This window comes from Mustelus asterias, chromosome 13 (genome assembly GCF_964213995.1).
Source record: "Mustelus asterias chromosome 13, sMusAst1.hap1.1, whole genome shotgun sequence".
NCBI classification, from domain to species: Eukaryota; Metazoa; Chordata; class Chondrichthyes; order Carcharhiniformes; family Triakidae; genus Mustelus; species Mustelus asterias.
Window position 1 is genome coordinate 42025787 of NC_135813.1, and position 22502 is coordinate 42048288.

General features: G+C 46.8%; 1 protein-coding gene across 2 annotated transcripts in view; it reads left to right on the forward strand.

Annotated features, from left to right (window-relative positions):
- The window catches only part of LOC144502566 (alpha-(1,3)-fucosyltransferase 7), a 53103-nt gene extending 32647 nt beyond the window's left edge, over positions 1 to 20456 (forward strand). The window contains exons 1-2 of one of the 2 annotated variants that reach the window (XM_078226669.1): positions 1023 to 1141; positions 15873 to 20456. In XM_078226669.1, the coding sequence (XP_078082795.1) occupies positions 15971 to 17026 (1056 nt within the window). In that variant the 5' untranslated portion in view covers positions 1023 to 1141; positions 15873 to 15970 and the 3' untranslated portion in view covers positions 17027 to 20456. Of the gene's footprint in view, positions 1 to 1022; positions 1142 to 15872 lie in introns of those variants that run through there. The other variant, XM_078226668.1, reaches the window with a different exon arrangement.
- The last annotated feature ends 2046 nt before the right edge of the window (positions 20457 to 22502 follow it).

Sequence of the window (22502 nt, forward strand, 5' to 3'; positions counted from 1 at the left end):
TCTTCCCTACGCTTATTAGAGCACTGAATCTTTGCTGAGTTGAGTTGAGCTTATTTTTTCATTGAAACATTTAGAGGGGCAGGGCTAAATCACAGTGTGCAGAGTCAGCACCCAGGAAGGCCCATGACAATGTTTCTGTGTGATTTTTAAAAATCATATACTAGATGTGGGCATCGTTTGATTAGGCCAGCATTTATTGCCCATCCGTAGTTGCCCCTGAGAAGATGAGCTGCCTTCTTTCTCTCTCCACAGATGCTGCCTGGCCTGTTTAATATTTGCAGTAATTTTGGTTTGATTAGATTTATCACATATGATTGTCACATATATTGTAAAAATATTGTTTCTTGCATGTAATACAGACAAAACACACCATTCATAGAGTACATAGGGGAGATGGAAAGGATAGGGTGCAGAATGTAGTGTTACAGTCATAGCTAGGGTGTAGAGAAAGATCAGTTTAATGTATGGTAGGTTCATTCAAAAGTCTGATGGCAGCAGGGAAGAAGCTGTTCTTGAGTCGGTTGGTACGTGATCTCAGACTTTTGCATCTTTAAAAATGGAGGAAGGTGGAAGAGAAAATGTCCGGAGTGCGTGGGGTTCTTGATTCTGCTGGCTGCGTTTCCAAGGCAGCGGGAAGTGTAGACAGAGTCAATGGGTGGGAGGCTGGTTTATGTGATGGACTGGGCTACATTCACAACCCTTTATAGTTTCTTGCCCTATCGGTCAGGGCTGGAGCCATACCAAGCTGTGATACAACCAGAAAGGATGCTTTCTATGGTGCATCTGTAAAAATTGGTGAGAGTTGTAGCGGACGTGCCAAATTTCCTGTTTCTTTTCTGTTTCTGTTTAGTGTTCTAGCATATTTTACCTTGAAAGAAATGTTAGTTTATTGGGTTTTCTTTGTTTTTTTTGACGATAGAAAATCTGTGTGAAGCAGGCGTATCCCACTCACTGCAATCTGATTTGGTAGAGGGGATCTCAACAGGCCTCAGGCCCCTCTTTCACTGAAAATCGGGGCGGAACAGAGCAAAACCCTGTTAAACTGCAGAGATTATTAGAAAAAGAGACAAAGGAGGAACAACTAGATCCCTAATTCAAAAGTGACAAAGGAATCAAGCAGATATCTATAGACCGGTAAGAGGTGAGTAAATATCTATAAACGCCTGGAAACATGATGAAATCTTTGATTAACAACAGCCTGCATTCAATCTATAAAAAACAATGTGTGTTTGTCCTATTTCTTTCAAAAGTAGCATTGTTGAAGGAAACACTCTGGATGTTGTAGATTTTCAGAAAGGTCAGAAAGGTGCCCTCAGCTTATTGGTAGCCCACAATATTAAAGGGAATGTGGCAAAGCACAGATAGAAAGTCAACAAATCAGGGATTCATGGTTAAGAGATATTTTTCAAACCAGAGTAAAGTAATGGACATTTGACCCCTGTATTCCCCCCACTCCTCCTCCTCTCCTCATCCTCTTCCTCCCCCAAACACCCACTCCTCCCCCACCCCTCCTCCTCTCCTCATCCTCTTCCTCCCCACCCCCCATTCCTCTTCCCCCAACCCCTCACTCCTCCCCCACCAACCTCCTCCCCACTCCTCCTCCTCCCCACCCCTACTGCTCCTTCTCCCCACCCCTACTGCTCCTTCTCCCCACCTCCACTCCTCCTCCTCCCCCCAACCCCCCACTCCTCCTCCTCCATTCTCCCCAGTCCCTCCCCCCATCCTCTTCCTCCCCCAAACCCCCACTCCTCCCCCACTCCTCCTGCTCCCCCCACTCCTCCTCCTCCCCCCCATTCCTCCTTTTCCCCCATCCCCCCCACTCCTCCCCCCTCGTCCTCCTCCTCCTCCCCCCACCCCTCACTCCTCCCCCTCGTCCTCTTCCTCCACCCCCCACCCCCATTCCTTCTCCTGCTCCCCCACTCCTCCTCTCATCCCGCCACTCTTCTTCCTCCCTCACCCTACTCCTCCTCCTCCTCCCCATCCCATTCCTCCTCGTCCCCCAACCCCCCCACTTCTCCCTCCTCATCCTCCTTCTTCCCCCAACCTCCCACTCCTCGTCCTCCATCTCCCCCCACTCCTCCCCCCTTGTCCTCCTCCTCCCCCCACTCCCCACTCCTCCCCCTCATCCTCTTCCTCCTCCCCCTCGTCCTCCTCCTCCATCCCCCCACTCCTCCCCTCCCCAAATTCCTCCTCCCCCCACCCCCCACCCCCCACCCCTCCTACCCCCATCCTGACATTCTTCTTCCCCCGACATTCTTCTTCCCCCCTCACCCCTACTCCTCCTCCTCCCCCCCCCCCCCCCCCCGCCACTTCCCTCCCCAATCAGTATTAGGTGTATTGCCCTTTTTAGTGTGATCTGGACTTAAATTATAGTGCATGGAACTATTAGTTAGGCTACAATTTGAGTGCAGTGTGCAGTTCCAGTCACCTCACTACAGAAAGGATGTTATTGCTCCAGAAAGGGCACAGAGGGGATTTACAAGGAAGTTGACAGAACTGTAGCTACGAGGAAAGATTGGATAGGCCGGTGTCGTTCTCTTTGGAACAGAGGAGGCTGAGGGAAGATTTGATTAAGATGTATTGAATTGAGGGGCCTGGATAGAGTGGATGGGAAGGACCTGGCTAATGAAAGGGCGGCACGGTGGCACAGTGGTTAGCACTGCTGCCTCACAGCACCAGGGACCCGGGTTCGATTCCCGGATTGGGTCACTGTCTGTGTGGAGTTTGCACGTTTTCCCCATGTCTGCGTGGGTTTCCTCCGGGTGCTCCGGTTTCCTCCCACAGTCTGAAAGACGTGCCAGTTATGTGCATTGGCCATGCTAAATTCTCCCTCAGTGTACCCGAACAGGCGCTGGAGTGTTTTGGCTAGGCAATTTTCACATTAACTTCATTGCAGTGTTAATGTAAGGTTATTTGTGACACTGATAAATAAACTTTAAACTTTAATTTAGCAGAGAGGTAAGTGACTGGGGGACATAGATTTAAAGTGATTGGTAGAAAGATTAGAGAGAGGATGAAGAAAATGTTTTCATGTAGAGGATTGTGGAGTTCAGGAAGTCCCTGTCTGAAAGGGTAGCAGAGGCAGAAACCCTCAACTCATTTATAAGATCTCTGGATTTGCACCTCAAGTGCCGTAACCTGCAGGGATACAGACCAAATACTGGAACTTTTACAGATGCACCATAGAAAGCATTCTTTCTGGTTCTATCACAGTTTGGTATGGCTCTTGCTCTACCCAAGACCACAAGGAACTACAAAAGGTCGTGAATGTAGCCCAATTCATCTACACTTCCCGCTGCCTTGGCAAAGCAGCCAGCATAATTAAGGACCCCATGCACCCCGGAAATTCTCTCTTCCACCTTCTTCCTTCGGGAAAAAGATACAAAAGTCTGAGGTCACGTACCAACCGACTCAAGAACAGCTTCTTCCCTGCTGCTGTCAGACTTTTGAATGGACTTACCTTGCATTAAGTTGATCTTTCTCGACACCCTAGCTATGACTGTAACACTACATTCTGCACTCTCTCGTTTCCTTCTCTATGAACGGTATGCTTTGTCTGCATAGCGCGCAAGAAACAATACTTTTCACTATATGTTAATACATGTGTGATGCGCGTTATCATACACGAGGCTTGATGCTCAGGAAATAAAGGCTTTTATTTGCTGTAACAAGGCAGCTACCAATTATATACACGATCCCAGACTGAGGGGTCCCAGCCAGAGCAGGGACCTTTATACCTCTCCCAGGAGGCGGAGCCCGACTGGGTTGTACCACAATACTACAATACAAAGGTGTAACAACCCCACCCTAACCCCAACAGCAACAAGTAGAACAACCCATCCCTAACCCCAACAGCAACATATATACATACTTGTAGTACTGGCCAGACCCTGGCTCAGTACTATCTAGTGGGAACCAACGATGGTTCACCACAATGTGACAACAATAAATCAAATCAAATCAAATCAAAAGATCAGGATTAGGCTGGGCGGCTCATTTCTAGGCTGGCACAGACATGATGGGCCAAGTGGCCTCTTTCTGTGCTGTAAAAGTGCAATGAATCTGGGAAGGTGGAGTTGAGGTACCAGATCAAACCGAAGGGCTGAAGGGCCTTCTACTCCTGCTCCTGTCTCGGGCATAACTGGCACAACCTCAACATTGACAGATGGCACAAAAGCAGGTTCTAATTGTGAAACAGGACTGTATGTGGCTGCAGGAGGACATGACCACGTGAAAGTGGTTTCCTGTTTTCTTTCAACTGAAAGAATACACAAATCATTGATTAAGAGCACGGTGCAGACACAATTACACAAACTTCCAATGACCAAGCTTGGATTCATGGTGAAGGGAGTGGTGGCTGTAATTGACTTTTCATCCCCTTATTAAACAATGTGGGTCTGTCGCATAGTTAGTTGGGGATTGGAGAGCTGGGTGCAGAAGCAGCTTTCAAACACTGGAGTCATTGTAGAAGAGGAAGCTGTGGTGAAGATGGAACAATAGGTCAATAAGCATAGAGGCTGGGGACGAGGTTGGGGCCAAGACAAGGCTATCTAAGAGAAAGAGCCTTCTGGGGGAGGATGACCTCAGTGGGCCTGGAGGTCTGGAGTGCATCTGCTTCAATGCAAGGAGCGTTACGGGCAAGACAGACGAGCTTAGAGCCTTAATGCTTGCGCAGAACTTGGATGTGGTTGCAGTGACGGAGACTTGGTTAAAAGGACAGGACTGGCAGCTGAATATTCCGGGGTACAAGTGTTTTAGGCGAGACAGAGGAGGGGCGAGGAGAGGTGGGGGAGTAGCAATGCTGGTTAGGGAGCATATTACAGCGGTACAGAGGGTGGACAATATGGAAGCGTCAGGTAACGAGTCACTGTGGGTGGAGCTCAGAAACAGGAAGGGCACAGTCACTATGCTGGGGGTATACTACACGCCTCCCAACTGCCCACGGGAAGTTGAGGAACGGATATGTAAGGAGATTCTGGACAGGTGCAGAAAAAATAGGGTTGTTGTCGTGGGAGACTTTAATTTCCCTCATATAGACTGCAAATCCCTTAGGGCTGGGGGCCTGGATGGGGAAGAACTTATAAAATGCGTACAGGAAGGCTCTTTGGAACAATATGTTGACAGTCCAACTAGAGAGGGGGCTATACTGGACCTAGTACTGGGGAATGAGCCCGGTCAGGTCATCAAAGTTGCAGTAGGGGAACATGTGGCAAATAGTTCTGTAAACTTTAGGATAGTAATGGAAAAAGATGAGTGTTGTCCTATGGGTAAGGTACTGAATTGGGGAAGGCTAACTACAGCCGGATTAGGTAGGATTTGGTAGCTGTTGATTGGGAGAGGCTGTTCGAGGGTAAATCCACATCTGGCATGTGGGAGTCTTTTAAGGAGCAGTTGATAGGACTGCAGGACAGGCATGTGCCTGTAAAGAGGAAGGATAGGAAAGGTAGGATTCGGGAGCCGTGGATAACCAGTGAAATTGTGGGTCTAATCAAAAAGAAAAAAGAGGCATACATAAGGTCCAGGCAGCTAAAAACAGATGGAGCACTGGAGGAATACAGAGAAAGTAGAAAAGAACTCAAACAGGGACTTAGAAGGGCAAAAAGGGGTCACAAAATGTCCTTGGCAGACGGATTAAGGAGAATTCTAAGGCATGTTATACATACGTTAGGAACAAGAGGGTTCTTAGGGAAAGAATCGGACCTCTCAGGGACAAAGGAGGAGAATTATGCTTAGAACCAAAGGAAGTAGGTGAGACCCTAAACAAATACTTTGCATCAGTATTCACAAAGGAGAGGGATATGTTGACTGGGAGTGTCTCAGAGAGATGTGTTAACCCGTTAGAAAAAATCTCAATTACAAGGGAGGAAGTGTTAGGTTTTTTAGGAAACATTAAGACAGACAAATCCCCAGGGCCGGATGGCTTCTATCCTAGACTCCTCAGGGAGGCAAGAGATGAAATTGCTGGGCCTCTAACAGAAATCTTTGTCTCTTCACTGGACACAGGTGAGGTCAGTAAGAAGTTTAACAACACCAGGTTAAAGTCCAACAGGTTTATTTGGTAGCAAAAGCCACACAAGCTTTCGGAGCTCTAAGCCCCTTCTTCAGGTGAGTGGGAATTCTGTTCACAAACAGAGCTTATAAAGACACAGACTCAATTTACATGAATAATGGTTGGAATGCGAATACTTGTGAAAAGGTATTCGCATTCCAACCATTATTCATGAAAATTGAGTCTGTGTCTTTATAAGCTCTGTTTGTGAACAGAATTCCCACTCACCTGAAGAAGGGGCTTAGAGCTCCGAAAGCTTGTGTGGCTTTTGCTACCAAATAAACCTGTTGGACTTTAACCTGGTGTTGTTAAACTTCTTACTGTGTTTACCCCAGTCCAACGCCGGCATCTCCACATCATGATAGGTGAGGTCCCAGAGGATTGGAGGATAGCAAATGTGGTCCCGTTATTTAAGAAGGGTAACAAGGATAACCCGGGTTATTATAGGCCGGTGAGCTTGACGTCCGTGGTAGGGAAGTTCTTGGAGAAGATTCTTAGAGATAGGATATATGCGCATTTAGAACTGAATAATCTCATTAGCGATAGACAGCATGGTTTTGTACGAGGGAGGTCATGCCTCACAAATTTGGTTGAGTTTTTTGAGGAGGTGACAAAAACGATTGACGAAGGAAGGGCCGTGGATGTGGTCTATATGGATTTTAGTAAAGCGTTTAACAAGGTCCCTCATGGCAGGCTGGTGCAAAAGGTTAAATCTCACGGGATAAAAGGTGAGCTAGCTAGATGGGTGGAGAACTGGCTTAGCCATAGAAGACAGAGGGTAGCAGTGGAGGAGTCTTTTTCCGGTTGGAGGTCTGTGACTAGTGGTGTTCCACAGGGCTCTGTACTGGGACCTCTGCTGTTTGTGATATATATAAATGATTTGGAGGAAGATGTAACTGGTGTGATCAGTAAGTTTGCGGACGACACGAAGATTGCTGGAGTTGCGGATAGTGATGAACATTGTTAGAGAATACAGCAGGATATAGATAGGCTGGAACATTGGGCGGAGAAATGGCAGATGGAATTTAATCCAGATAAATGCAAAGTGATGCATTTTGGTAGATCTAATGTAAGGGGGAGCTATACAATAAATGGCAGAACCATCAGGAGTATAGACACACTGAGGGACCTGGGTGTACAAGTCCACAGATCCTTAAAGGTGGCAGCACAGGTGGAGAGGGTGGTCAAGAAGGCATATGGCATGCTTGCCTTTATTGGGCGGGGCATAGAATATAAAAGTTGGCATATGATGTTGCAGCTGTATAGAACGATGGTTAGGCCACATTTGGAATACTGCGTCCAGTTCTGGTCGCCACACTACCAGAAGGACGTGGAGGCTTTGGAGAGAGTACAGAGAAGGTTTACCAGGATGTTGCCTGGTAAACCAGGATTTAGAGGGTCTTAGCTATGAGGAGAGATTAGGTAAACTGGGGTTGTTCTCCTTGGAAAGACGGAGGATGAGGGGGCGACCTAATAGAGGTGTATAAAATTATGAAGGGCATAGATAGGGTGAACAGTGGGAAGCTTTTTCCCAGGTCGGAGGTGATGAACACAATGGGTCACGGGTTCAAGGTGAGGGGGGCAAGGTTCAACACAGATGTCAGGGGGACGTATTTTACACAGAGGGTGGTGGGGGCCTGGAGTGCACTGCCAAGCAAGGTGATTGAGGCGGACACGCTGGGATCGTTTAAGACTTATCTAGATAGCCACATGGACAGACTGGGAATAGAGGGATACAAAAGAATGGTCTAGTGGGCACATGAGCGGCGCAGGCTTGGAGAGTCGATGGGCCTGTTCCTGTGCTGTATTGTTCTTTGTTCTTTGAAAATCAATTGCTAATTTGTTAACACCAGCCGGGTGATGATACAGCTCTCTTCAGTGCCTTAGAAACAGAGGTAGATCATTCAGTACCCCCTGACTCAAGCTCCATCATTTAAGGAAATTGGGGCTGATCTGTATCTCTGTTCCACCTACCCACCTTGTTCCAGGTCCCTCGGTATCCGTACCCAGCAAAATCTATCAATCTTAAACAGAAATATGGGGCTAGATTTTCCAGTCCCAGGGGATTAGCTGCCTTTCCAAGTTTTCCGTTCCTGCCTGCGCCGGTTCCTGCCACGGGATGGGTGGACTGGAAAATCCCAGCCATGAATTTCTTCCAAACTTGTCAATGTTAGTGTTTATATTCCACACTCTTCATTGGTGGGATGTGGGATTCGCCAGCATTTGTTGCCCGTGGCTAATTGCCCTGAACTGAGTGGCTTGCTGGGCCATTTCAGAGGACATTTAAGAGTCAGCCACATTGCTGTGGATCTGGAGTCACATGTAGGCCACATTTTCTTCCCGAAAGGACATTTTCACAACAATCACTGATAGTTGTCATGGTCACCATCACTGAGATTAGCTTTATCTTCCAGATGTATTAATTGAATTTGCTGCTGTGGTGGGATATGAACTTATGTACTCAGAGCATTAGCCTGGGCCTCAAAATTACTACTAATCCAGTGACATTTCTATTTCAATGGTTAACACTAGACTTTCAATTCCAGAATTTCTTTTCGTTGAATTCAAATTTCTGCATCTGCCGTGGTGAGATTTGAATCCAGGTCCCCAGAGCATTACCCTGAGTTTCTGGATTACTGGTCCAGTGCTACAACCACTGTCTCCCCCACTTATCATGTGTCAGTTGGTTGGTGTCAATCCATGTATCTATGATGCTGGGGGTTGGGAGTCCCGGTGGAGGGATTGTACTAAAGGGTGTCGTCCTAATTCGGGCTATAGGCTTCCCTCAAGTTAAGTTCTCTCATCAATGACAGGGAACAAGCTCTGAACAGGGGCAGTTCAGACTGCCAGCTCCCTTTACCTGTCAGCCAATGAGGAAGGTACAATGTGTTGGGCAAGTGTTTTTTCAAAGGAACACACACACACGAAACCCAAACCTAAGTTGAGAGTTCCTGGCTTGGTGGCAGGTACAGTTTTGAGTATTGCATGCAGCCACCTCCCATTCCACTTGTTCCATTCTGCACAAACGGCACAGTTTGATTTCCTTACAGTCGAGTAAGTGGAAGTGGAATGTGACCAAATGCCTAGACTTCCAGCTTAGAACCATAGAAAAGCTATGGTGCAGAATGAGGCCACTCAGCCATTGTGTATGCGCCACCCAAAAAATAGAAAAAAGAAACTCATTCTAATCGCACAATCCAGCACTGGTCTGTAGCCTTGCAGGTTGCAGCTCTTCAGGTGCAGATCCAGGTACCATTTAAATGAGTTGAGTGTTCCGGCCTCGACCACCAACTTAGGCAGTCAGTTCCAGATGGCCACCACCCTCTGGGTGAAAACGCTTTTCCTCATGTGTCCTCTAATCCTTCTACCTATCACCTTAAATCCCTCTGTCTTTATGTCCAAGCCATCTTTGTCAATCTCTCCTTTGCTCCGATGTATCCTATTCTGCCCCACCTCCTCCACCCCCTCTCCTACTGTATAATTCATTACATTTCTACCATGCTTCAGTTCTGTAGAAAGGTCACTGGGGGAGTGGAGCCTGAGCCCTGTCATCCCTCCCATCTGCCCCACTCCCATTGTGACCACACCCATGGACATTGGGATCCCACCACCACCATGGACATCGGGATACCTCCCCCCCCCCACCACCATGAGCATTGGACACCCCCCCCCCCCCCCCCCCCCCCCACAGACATCGGGACCCACCTCATCAATTGTTCTCCCCCCGCCAGATTTTTCTCCCATCCCGATCGTCCCCCGGCAGTGTTTCCCCTTTCCCTCCCACCCCTGCAGAGTTCCCATTTCCTACACCCTGTTATAGCTGCACCCCATCAGGCTTCGCTCCCCCCCCTCCACTCAGACCCTACCCCCTTGGCACTTCCCCTGCCAGGGTGCCCAGTTGGCAGTGCCAGGGTGCCAGGCAGTCACTGCCAGTGTGCCAGCTGGGCAGTGCCAGGGTGCTGGGCTGGCACTGCCCCATGGGCACTGACTGGCCCTGCGCAGCCATCACATCTGGTGTCCACCGGTGGAGACAGCTGTGATTCTCACCGGGAGAACCTCGACCAGCCAGGTGGTTAAGGTAATTGAGCCTGGATGATAGCGTCCTGGACTCGTTAATGACATACTAAACATGCCATTAATATTTAAATCAGCTTCATGCGCAGCCCAATTTCACTGGCAGAACAGGACCGGTACAATCGGGGGAGGTGAGAAACCAGGCACGTTTCTGATTTTTCGCCCCTCACCCAATCTTACCACCTCGTCGGGCCGAGATTGTAAGATTGCACCCTCTTGTTTCTCGCTCCATGGATGCTGCCAGACCCCACTGAGTTAATCCAGAAATTTCTGTTTCTGTTACCTTAAATCTATGTCGTCTGGTAGTTGACCCCTCAGCTGGGGGAAACAAGTCTTTGAAGTCTAGGTGGGTCCCGATGTCAGTCTGTCTTGGCCCCTCATCACTTTGTAGACCTCAATTAGGTCACCCAGTAGCCTCCTCTGTTCTATGGAAATCAACCCTAGCCTATCCAATCTCTCCTCATTAGCTGCAATTTTCGAGGCCTGGCAACATTCTTGTAAATCTCCTCTGCTTTCTCTCCAGTGCAATTATATCATTCTTGTAATATGGTGACCAGACTGTACACAAAACTCCAGCTGTGGCCTAAGCAGCATTTGTACAGTTTCAGCATTACATCCCTGCTTTTGTATTCAATACCTTGCCTGAAAAGGAAGGAAGGTCAGATATTTTTAAAATTTCCTATTTCTTTGGCGTGCGTTCTCGTTCTTTATCATGGGTCTCAACGATGAGGCAGTTTCTAATCAACAGCCCAGTCCAGACTCTGTCCCCAGATCATAGTTCCAAAAATGTTTTGTTTTGTCGAGTGGCTGCTCCTTCAAACCTGGTAACAATGCATACTGGGATTGATGATTGCAGAGGCCAACTGATTGGCAAATTCATAGGGGCTAGATTCCCCAACCTCGCCTGCAGCTGAGATTCTCCAGTCCCGCTGCATGAACGGAGATTTGGCTGAGCAGTCCTCCCTGGCAGCAGCGGAGTGGCATAAATGGCCAGAGGCTTCCGGCCAAGGGCCAGAATTTTCCAGCCCTTCCTCATGGCTGGATCTTCTGGTCCTGGCAAATCTGATCCCCCTACCCGCACCCCCCCCCCCCCCCCCCCGCCTTTTCCTCCCACCTCTCCCACAGAGGGGTCTCCAGCGAACCATGCAAATTATCAATGACTTCAGCTGGACTGGAAGATCCCACCAGCGGTCAATAGCTCACCCATGATCAGCTGGAGCGGGGCTGGAAAATTCCAGCCAAGTTAAAATAGTTAGCCCCACAAGTCAGTTGAAATTGCAAAAAAATGTGATATATATATAAATATAAAAGTTATCTCAACAGATTAGCTCAATGTTAAATTTAACTTTGTTAACTCGAGTACAATTCACTGTTAATTATGTTTCCCCAATGGACATCCCGAGACATCCCGGGACATCTCGGGATGTCCCGAGGCATGGTACATTGGGGAAACCATGCAGACGCTACGACAACGGATGAATGAACACTGCTTGACAATCCCCAGGCAAGACTGTTCTCTTCCTGTGGGGATGCACTTCAGCGGTCACGGGCATTCAGCCTCTGATCTTTGGGTAAGCGTTCTCCAAGGTGGCCTTCACGACACACGACAGCGCAGAGTCGCTGAGCAGAAACTGATAGCCAAGTTCCGCACACATGAGGACGGCCTAAACCGGGATGTTGGATTCATGTCACATTATCAGTAACCCCCACAGCTTGCCTCCTGGACTTGCTGGCTGTCCTGTCTGGAGACAATACACATCTCTTTAACCTGTGCTTAATGCTCCACTCACATTGTCTGTATCTTTAAGATCTGGTTGGCTGTAGGGATTCGCATTCTAATCAGTATTCTGTAACTTGAATTTGTGTCTCTGTGCCCTGTTTGAGAGCAGATTTCCACTCCATCTGACAAAGGAGCAGCGCCCCGAAAGCTAATGGTATTTGCTACCAAATAAACCTGTTGGACTTTAACCTGGTGTTGTTAAAACTCTTACTGTGTTCACCCCAGTCCAACGCCGGCATCTCCACACGTGATAATAACCAGGTGATCTGTCTTTGTGATAAATATTGACCAAAACCCAGAGAAAGTTCCACTGCTATTCTTCCAAAGAGTCCAGCTGAGAAAGAAGACATTGCCTCAGTGTAACATTTCATCTGAAAGACAGCATCTTCAACAGTGCTGCACTGCAATGTCAGCCTGGATTACATTCTCAAATCACTGGGGTAAAAGTTTAAACCCTCAACCTCTTGTGTCAGAGGCAGCAGTGCTCCTACCATGGCTACAGCTGATACTGAAAACAAGGGTGTCTGAAAGAGTAAGATAAATTGCAGTTCCAATTAAATTTGTTTCATAAAGTGAGTGGTTTGGGTCTGGAAGGCACTGCCTGGAAGTGTGGTGGAGGCAGGGCATTAGATGATTACTTCACTAGAAGGGGTAGACAGTGGCCCAGTGGTGTTGACACTGGACTAGTAATCCAGAGTCCCAGAGTAATGTTCTGGGGACCCAGGTTCAAATCCCACCACGGCAGATGATGAAATTTGAACTCAATAAAAATCTGGTATTAAAAGTCCATGCATGACCATGAAACCAATATTAATTGTCGTAAAATCTGGTTCACTACTGGCCTTTAGGGAAGGAAATCTGTCATTTCTTACCTGGTCTGGCTTACATGTGACTCCAGACCAGCAGCAATGTGGTTGATTCTCAAATGCCCACTGAAATGGAGGGCAGTTAGGGATGGGTAATAGATGTTGACTCAGCCAGCAACTCCCACATCCGGTGAACAAGTAAAAAAAAACTGTGCAGAGGTACGGGATAAAGGTAGGGGAATGGCACTAAGTCATGATGCCTATTTGGTGAGCCAGTGCAAACACAATGGGCCAAATGGCCTCCTGTGCTGTAACAATTCTGTGATTCTGAAGGAAGATTGCCAGCCTGGATTTATTAATTCTCTTGCACTCATAACTGAGACTTGTATCTCAAGGAGGGAATGGCCACCCAGCTATATGGTAGGGGTTAACTTGCTCTCTGCCAGTATCCAATCTATGAGCCGAACAGGTTCACAGTGAATTAACAACCTGCTCTTCCATTAGCCTACAGACCAATTTCAGCTCCACACAGTTAAAACTCATGCACTGAGAGCAGGCTGAGAGAGAAAAAGGGACATAATCGAAGGTGAGAATGTCAAGAAATAAAGGTAACCACCACCACCAGTGAGCTAGTTTGAGCAAGTTGGAGCAATGCTGCTTCAGAGGCTCAGTCATCGACATTACTGCTCAGGTTCCACATGCCGTACGCCACCAGTAAATCGATCTCAGCCAGCACAGTGGGAAAGATGCTGCAGTCAGCTCAGTTCGGGTACCTGGGTTTATTGAGGATGTGCACAGGGGCAGGACTGTGAAAGGAAAATTGAAAGGAACTACAGATTCCTTCAGCATCCCCTACCCGATGCTTTTGCTTGGATCTCCCTGACAATAACAGGTACGTTATCGTGGCTAATCCATTTAACCTGCACATCTTTGAAGTGTGAGAGGAAACTGGAGCACCCGGAAGATCCCACGCAGACACGGGGCGAACTGAACTCAGCAGTGATGCCTCTGGGGAGGTGACGGTCTAGTGGTATTATCGCTAGAGTATTAATCCAGAAACTCAGCTAATGTTCTGGGGGACTCTGGTTCGAATCCCACCACGGCAGATGGTGGAATTTGAATTCAAAAAAAAATATCTGGAATTAAGAATCTACTGATGACCATTGTCGATTGTCGGAAAAACCCATCTGGTTCACTAAGGTCCTCTAGGAAGGAAATCTGCCATCCTTACTCATTCTGGCCTACATGTGATTCCAGAGCCACATCAATGTGGTTGACTCTCAACTACCCTCTGAAAAAGCCTAACAAGCCACTCAGTTGTATCAGTCTCAAGAAGGCAGTTCACCACCACCTTCTCAAGAGCATCTAGGGATAAGAATAAATGCTGGCCTAGCCAGCAACGCCCATGTTCCACGAATGAATAAAAAAGATCATAGAATCCCTACAGTGCAGAAGGAGGCCATTCGGCCCATCGAGCCTGCACCAACCACAGTCCCACCCAGGCCTTATCCCTGTAACCCCATGTATTTTCCTTGCTAACCTGACACTAAGGGGCAATTTAGCATGGACAGTCAACTTAACCTGCACACCTTTGAACTGTGGGAGAAAACCAGAGCACTCGGAGGAAACCCACAGGGAGAACTTGCAAACTCCACAAAGACAGTTACCTGAGGCCGGAATTGAGCATGGGTCACTGCTGTGAGCACAGTAAGAAGTCTCACAACACCAGGTTAAAGTCCAACAGGTTTATTTGGTAGCAAATACCATAAGCTTTCGGAGCAATGCTCCTTCGTCAGATGGAGTGGTCTCTGTTCTCAAACAGAGCACAGACACAGAAATCAAATTACAGAATACTGATTAGAATGCAAATCTCTACAGCCAGCCAGGTCTTAAATGTACAGACAATGTGGGTGGAGGGAGCATTCAACACAGGTTAAAGAGATGTGTATTGTCTGCAGACAGTACAGCTTGTGAAATTGTGCAAGTCCAGGAGGCAAGCTGTGGGGGTTACTGATAACGTGACATAAATCCAACATCCCAGTTTAGACCGTCCTCATGTGTGCGGAACTTGGCTATCAGTTTCTGCTCAGTGACTCTGCGCTGTCGTTTGTCGTGAAGGCCGCCTTGGAGAACGCTTACCTGAAGATCCAAGGCTGAATGCCCGTGACTGCTGAAGTGCTCCCCCACAGGAAGAGAACAGTCTTGCCTGGTGATTGTCCTGGCTGGCTGTAGAGGTTTGCATTCTAATCAGTATTCTGTAATTTGATTTCTGTGTCTGTGCCCTGTTTGAGTGTGGAGATGCCGGCGTTGGACTGGGGTAAACACAGTAAGAAGTTTAACAACACCAGGTTAAAGTCCAACAGGTTTATTTGGTAGCAAAAGCCACAGTGTGGCTTTTGCTACCAAATAAACCTGTTGGACTTTAACCTGGTGTTGTTAAACTTCTTACCCTGTTTGAGAACAGAGACCACTCCATCTGACGAAGAAGCATTGCTCCGAAAGCTTATGGTATTTGCTACCAAATAAACCTGTTGGACTTTAACCTGGTGTTGTGAGACTTCTTACTGTGCTTACCCCAGTCCAACGCTGGCATCTCCACATCATCACTGCTGTGAGGCAGCAGTGCTAACCACTGTGCCACCCATGATGGAATATCTCACTGACACTCATAAATTTAAGCTTTGATGTGAAGATTGCATCTTGTGTGAGGACAGTTGGGATGCTTTGGAACTCTATCCCAGTCTGATTTGGCAAGATGTGTGGTTGGAAGAGGGAACTATTTAGACAGGCAGTGGGAGAACCTACATTGCTATATTTCTATCCATCCTCTATATTTCAGAGCAACGTTCAACATCCATTCTCAATTGAGTTGGACGCTGAACACTTTTTTTCATAATTCAATTATTTGTTACCCCCCCCCCCCCCCACAATTTTTAATTATTTCCTGATTGGCATGCTGAAGGGCACAGCTTTAAACAGGCGAGCAAAACTAAAAATGTTTTTTGCGTAAAGTGATTGATTAACCTTCAAGTCAGTCTGACCTCTGGCTGACTTATGCAAAACACAGGCGCTTCCTCTAAGTGCTGTGAAACTGGCACCTTCAAACGCCATGTGTGGCACAACAAATTAACCACTATCTCCCGTGATGTGTTTGTTCTTACAGAGAGAGCTCACAAGTCGTTCACATTCAGCAGATGTCTGCGCGAAGATTTCGACAGGTTTTAGGCTCCAGTATCTTCCCAATCTCTGGCAAGGCAACACATGGCATTCTTGCTTCAAAACCTGTTGGCACAGAAGACTGGCAAAATCCTGGCATTGCTATTAGCAGCTGCGTGTTTCGTACAGCTTGTGATGAACGGTTCTATCAGCCAGGAGAGCTGGACGGAGAAAAAATATACAAAGATTCCAGAGCCTACCGTCGTGTTGGTTTGGCATTGGCCATTTCATACAGAATTCACTCCGAGAGAAGACGTTTGCCTGAAGTTACATGCAATTGACAACTGCATTCTCACGCGCAACAGGTCCATGTTTGATGGTGCGGATGTGGTAGTGTTCCACCATAGGGAGCTCCAAACCAATCGCTCCAGCCTGCCACAGCAGACAAGACCTCCCAACCAGAAGTGGCTCTGGGTATCCATGGAGTCACCCACTAACACAAAAAGGATTCATCAATACAATGGCTGCTTCAATTGGACCATGACCTACAAGGCTGACTCTGACATCTTTCTCCCTTATGGGGCCCTCAAAAAAAATGACCAGCCATCTAATTTCTCCATTCCAAAGAAATCTGGCCTTTTGACGTGGGTGGTCAGTAATTACCGCAGAACTAGTCTGAGGGCAAAGGTGCATGCCAATCTATCGAAGCACATTGATATACAAATGTATGGAAGGGCAGCTGGAACATTCCTCCCGAGTGAAAGGCTACTGCCGACCATCTCCCGCTACGCCTTTTACCTGGCTTTCGAAAACTCCATACACAAAGACTACATTACGGAGAAGATTTGGAGAAATGCTTTCATTGCAGGGTCTGTCCCGGTGGTACTGGGACCTCCGCGGGAAAACTACGAACGGTTTGTCCCACCAGATTCCTTCATTCACGTGAATGACTTTGCCTCTACGGAAGAACTGGCCAGTTTCCTGACTGCCCTATCGACGAATAGAACTCGATACGAGCAGTATTTCAACTGGAGGAAAACGTACACGGTCAAGATCTCCACAGAATGGACAGAGAGGTTGTGTAACATTTGCACTAAATTTCATGAACTTCCTCAGCAAAAAATATATCATAATTTACATTCTTGGTTTCATCAGCAGTGATTTGATCTTAATATCTACCTCATTGAAAAACATGTTAGTTGTTTAAATCGTATAGATATATATAAAGCACAATTAATGTTGTTATTCTGAAATGTCACTATTTTGATATTTTAGTTCATTACCTCCTGTTGATTAAGCAGGAATCTCTCAAGACTGTTCTCCTTGGAAGGAGATTTACTGGAAGGGTTGCAGGATTGAGGAATTTTAGTGAGTGGAGAATTTGTGACTGTTCGCCTCGGAGCGGAAAGGGTTAAGTGGAAGATTTTACAGACATGCTCAAAATTATATGTGGCTTTGGTAAGGTCAGGTCAGCAGGAATAGTTTCACTTAGCACAAAGGTCAGAAAAGGGATACAGATTTAAGATAATTGACTAAAGAACCGATGGAGATGAGGAGAAAGTGTTCTTTTTATGGAGTGAGTGTGTTACGATCTGGAACGCCCTGTCTGAAAGAGCAGTGGAAGTAGGTTTAACAATAACTTCCTCAAAAGAGGAAATGTCCCTTTAAATTACAGGGGTGGAGAAAAGAGTAGACAGGACTAATAACTCTCTCAAAGAGCCAGGCTGGTCAAAATGGGTCAAACGTTTTGCAAGATTCGATTAGTCTAACGAGAACTCACTGCTTGGCAATTGAACGACCAAATGCTGGAATTTACATAGGGCTTTGGGCAGCATTTAAAAGGTGGAGATCCTTCCAGTGAATCCGTTTCCCACCTCAGAAACTGATGCAAATTCAATGCTGGGTGAAGCAGGTAGCATATAAATGTTTGTTATCAATTGTATATCAGCCAGGCTTTTTCCTGAAAAGTGCTCGTGGCTGGATTAGACCGAGTTGTCACGACCTCCCACCCGACCACAAAAAAGTTTAAGCAACCTGACTGCACTCAGAATGAAAGCTCGGGCTTGACAAATGTGTGAAACTGCCGGATGTTAACGCCCAATGTGGAACGAGACCTCAATGTGAATCAGCACTTGCAGGTGACAGAACGGGAGAAACATTACGAGGAAAGGCTGGGGAATGGATGATTCTCTTTCAGGAAGTGGGTGACATTGAAATCCTGCTTTAGAATAAGAAGGTGTGAAAGATAACAATGGCATTGTTCTCACTTCATCTGTCTTAATACAATACTGTCTTCAAATGTCATATCATCACCATATCAAAGCATTAACAGATCCCCATATAATCAACATTTACAATAATTAAAATCTCACTGGTTAATATAACTGGAGAAATGTAACAAATTCTAATGCTGGCTGTGCTAAAGCAGTTTTTGCAATAACATGCTTAAATTAATATAGATATTTGCATATTATGTAATTCAGAACTGACCCTGTAAATTACTCTGGTCAATGGAGACAGAGTTACTTTACAAACTTGAACCTGTATTCGGTGTTTTCTGCAACTTTTTTTCTTTAAAGGTGCAAATGAAAATGTATGAACATATACTTTTGGTGCTTGTTAGATTTTCTTATCTGGGCTGGGATGTTTTGAAAGAATGTCCAAGGAAACCCTCCCTCTTATCTCTGATTTGGCTTTGAAATGAAACCAACTTGGCAGCATCAAGTCTCCTCTTTGGCCATGGATTTATGGAGGGTAGATTTTCCGAAACAGAGGGAACTTTCCCCTCCCGCCTGCCACAGGAATCATAGCAGCGGGACACGGACCATGCAAAGGTCCGTTGATCTTGGGCGGCATTTTCCATCACTGGGGCGAGCGCGACCGGAAAATCCTGATCCTCTGTTAACTAGCAGGTGAAGATTGAGAGCACACTGGCCTCTGCGCAAGAACTCACATTGAGACCTCCTGTCCGCATTGGGGGATAGAGTCATAGTTTACAGCACAGCAACATGCCCTTTGGCCCATCGTGTCTGTGCCAGTAATTAGACACCTCTCTATTCTAATCCCATTTTCAAGCCCTTGGTCTGTGGCCTTGTATGCTAAGGCTTTTCAAGTGCTCACCTGAAAGCTTTGGTTCCCGCCTCTACCACCATTTCAGGCAGTGAGTTCCAGATTCCCACCACCCTCCGGGTGAAAAGGATTTCCCTCAAATCCTCTTTGGTTTATCCGCTTATCCTGTTTATCTCATCTACCCCGGGGTCTGCTGGCGTGAATGTCTACAAGTTCAATGCCAGTCATGTTGCACAGTCTCAAGAGAGGGATAACAAGAATGGGGGGGAATGAAAGCTTCTCGATGGGGTTAATACTTTCCTGATACTTGGGCTCAAGGCACTCGATTGAGGCAGGGTCGAGGAGGATTTACTCAGCTACTAGCTGCTAACGTATCTGACCTAGGAGCTCTTGGCACTAATCAAAATGGGAAAGTGGCCCTTTTCCCTGTTGGCATTCCCTGCTAATTTAATGAGTACAACATAGTCACTTTTCAAAGAATTCTAAACTACAAGATGTATGAGGGGTCAATTTCCCCCGAGTGTTTCCCAGTGACGAATGTCCTTCGCAGCATGTGCGTGTCAGGACATCACTGACCTCAACCCTTGACCTCGAATTCATTCCTTTGACTGTCACTGCCATCATGAATGGTCCCACCTCCCCCACACAACCAATGATAGATGCGCTATCCTGTGCAGTGCTGATCTACACAGAATAGGAAGGCTCCACCATCTGCTGATCTGAGTCACCATTGAAATGCTATAATTAGCCATGGGCCTCTTGAGATAGAGAAGTGAGGTTGACTAAAAAAAAACAAAGCAGCCAATATAACTGCTCCCACTGTTACCACACTACCATCCTCACCGTGCCACGTAACCCAACTCCGCTCCACCGCCCCCTCCTTGCCATGCTACAGAAACATATGGACCAGGGAGAAACCAGGGTATGAGTTGAGAATGAAGTCCACACCATGGTCAATACTCATAGGAACAGGAGTAGGCCCTGACCTGTAACTTATTCCAATTTCTCCACCTTTCCATAACTCTTAATATCCTTGTCTGACAAAAGATCATCAACCTCAGATTTGTAATTGGCTCCCTGCTTCGACAGTGTTTAAGGTAGAGAATCCCCCCTTTGTACAAAGAGGTGGTTCCTTCTGGAGTTTACCTCTGAATGGTCTACCACATAAATATTGTGGCTACCAGAACAGGTCAAAGGCTAGGAACCCTGCAGCCAATCACTCACTTCCTGACTCCCCAAAGCCTGTCCACCATCTACAAGGCACAAGTCAGGTGTTTGATGGAACACTCTCCACTTGCTTGGGTGCTCCAACAACACTCAACACTCACCATCCAGGACAAAGCAGCCCACTTGACTGCTACCCCTTCCACAAACATTCATTTCTTCCACCAACGCACCGTAGCAGCCGTGCGTACCATCTACAAGATTCACTGCAGGAACTCACCAAGGCTCCTGAGGCAGCACCTTCCAAAGCCATGACCGCTGCCATTTAGAAGGACAAGGGCAGAAGATACATGGGAATACCATCACCTGGATGTTCCCCTCCAAGTCATCACCATCCTGACTTGGAAATATATCGTCGTTCATTCACTGTAGCTTGGTCAAAATCCTGGAACTCCTTCCCTAACAATACGTGGGTGTACCTGCACCTCAGGGACTGCAGCAGTTCAAGAAGGCAGCTCACCACCATCTTCTCAAGGGCAATTAGGGATGGGCAATAAATGCTGGCTTAGCCAGCGATGCCCACATCCCATAAATTAATAAAAAATCTTTTGCCTCCCTGACCAGAGGAAATCGTTTCTCCCTTCCATACTGAGAAGAATAGATTCTGTAACCTGTCCCCAGAATTTTTCACTTGTAATTAACCCCAGTATCATTTATGGGGAATGCCCACTTGGTCAGTGTACCTACCGACACTCAGCATCCATGGTTCCCATGTCCCACCACCCTCCGCGGCAACAAATGCTCATCATTCATGGCCCAGCATCTAGACCTGCACCTATGCTCCAGCACCCATAGTCCAGCACCCAGGGTCCAGCACCCAGGGTCCAGCACCCATAGCCCAGCAATTTTTCCTATCAGCAAAACTGGGGAGTTTAAACACAGAATCCAATGCTATTGCTGATCACTTTTCAGAGTCTGCTGATATGGAGGGAAGTTTCTGAGTTTGTATTACTCGTGATAAATCTGGTGTTTGCCAGCGCATGTCGGAGGATCAGTGATTGGTGCTCACTATTTTGTGTTACACACGGGTGGCATCTCTCACCGACGCATTGGGAATGATTTTGTCTATGTTTGTGGTGCAATTATTTCACTCAGTGCTAAATATCTTGTTTAGGATGAAAGTTGTAATTAAAAAAACACATATAAATAAATATACAAATGATATATTTGGAAGAGTACTTACTGATCATGTTTATTTTGGTGTTAACTCAATAGTGCACAACATGCATGTGGAGTCAGATAATAATCTCTCCCCTTGGTTGGCATTCATTCTCTCTCTCCCTCGTTCCACAGTACTCATTGCTCTGGTACGGACACCTTAAGAAGTCTCACAACACCAGGTTAAAGTTCAACAGGTTTATTTGGCAGGACAAGCTTTCGGAGTCTCAGGCTTCTTCATCAGGTGAGTGAAGAGTTGTTGCACTCACCTGATGAAGGAGCTTGAGACTCCGAAAGCTTGTGCTGCCAAATGAACCTGTTGGGCTTTAACCTGGTGTTGTGAGACTTCTTACTGTGTTTACCCCAGTCCAATGCCAGCATCTCCACATCATAGATACCTCACATGTCTCCCACACACCAGACGGTGGTGGCACAGTGGTAAGCACTGCTGCCTCTCAGCTTCAGAGTCCCGTGTTCAATTCCAGCATCGGGTGACGTCTCTGAAGTTTGCACGTATTCCCTGTGTCTCCAGGTGCTCCGGTTTCCTCCCACACTCCAAAGATATGGAGGTTAGGTGGATTGGCCCTTAGTGCCCCAAGATGTGTAGGCTAAATGGATTAACCATGGTAAATGTTTGGGGTTACAGGCATAGGGCGGGGGAGAAGCCTGGGTAAGATACTCTGTCACAGCGCCAAATGGCCTCTTCTGCACTGTAGAGATTCTATGATTCAATGAGACCATTTTTCATGTGTCAACGGACATGATGAAAGCCGGCTGTTCAACCTCAGGGAGCATCGGAGTTGGGCCCCCTGTTGTCCTCGCCGAGAGGGCCATGTTTATGATGTAGCTGACTTCCTCGGAGGTACAGTATTGGGACAGAGTAGAGGAAGCCCGATAGCTAATCCCCGAGACTGCAGACTCTGGGGTTGCCTGAATTGGAAATTGATGCAGTCCCCAGGTGTTTCCAAACCTCATCTTAAAGACCAGAAAACTCAATTATTTTAAAAAATGGATAACTGCTGCTTGAAGTGTAAACATAACATTGACACTAGCCACTTCTAACACTCACAAGTAGAATACGTTTATGTGAGGGAGCCATCTTGGAAATTGTGTTCTGTTTGCTGTTTGCAAGGAGCGTTTTTCAGGAAATCTCAGACCGAGCTCATGACTTTCATAGGTGGATTTC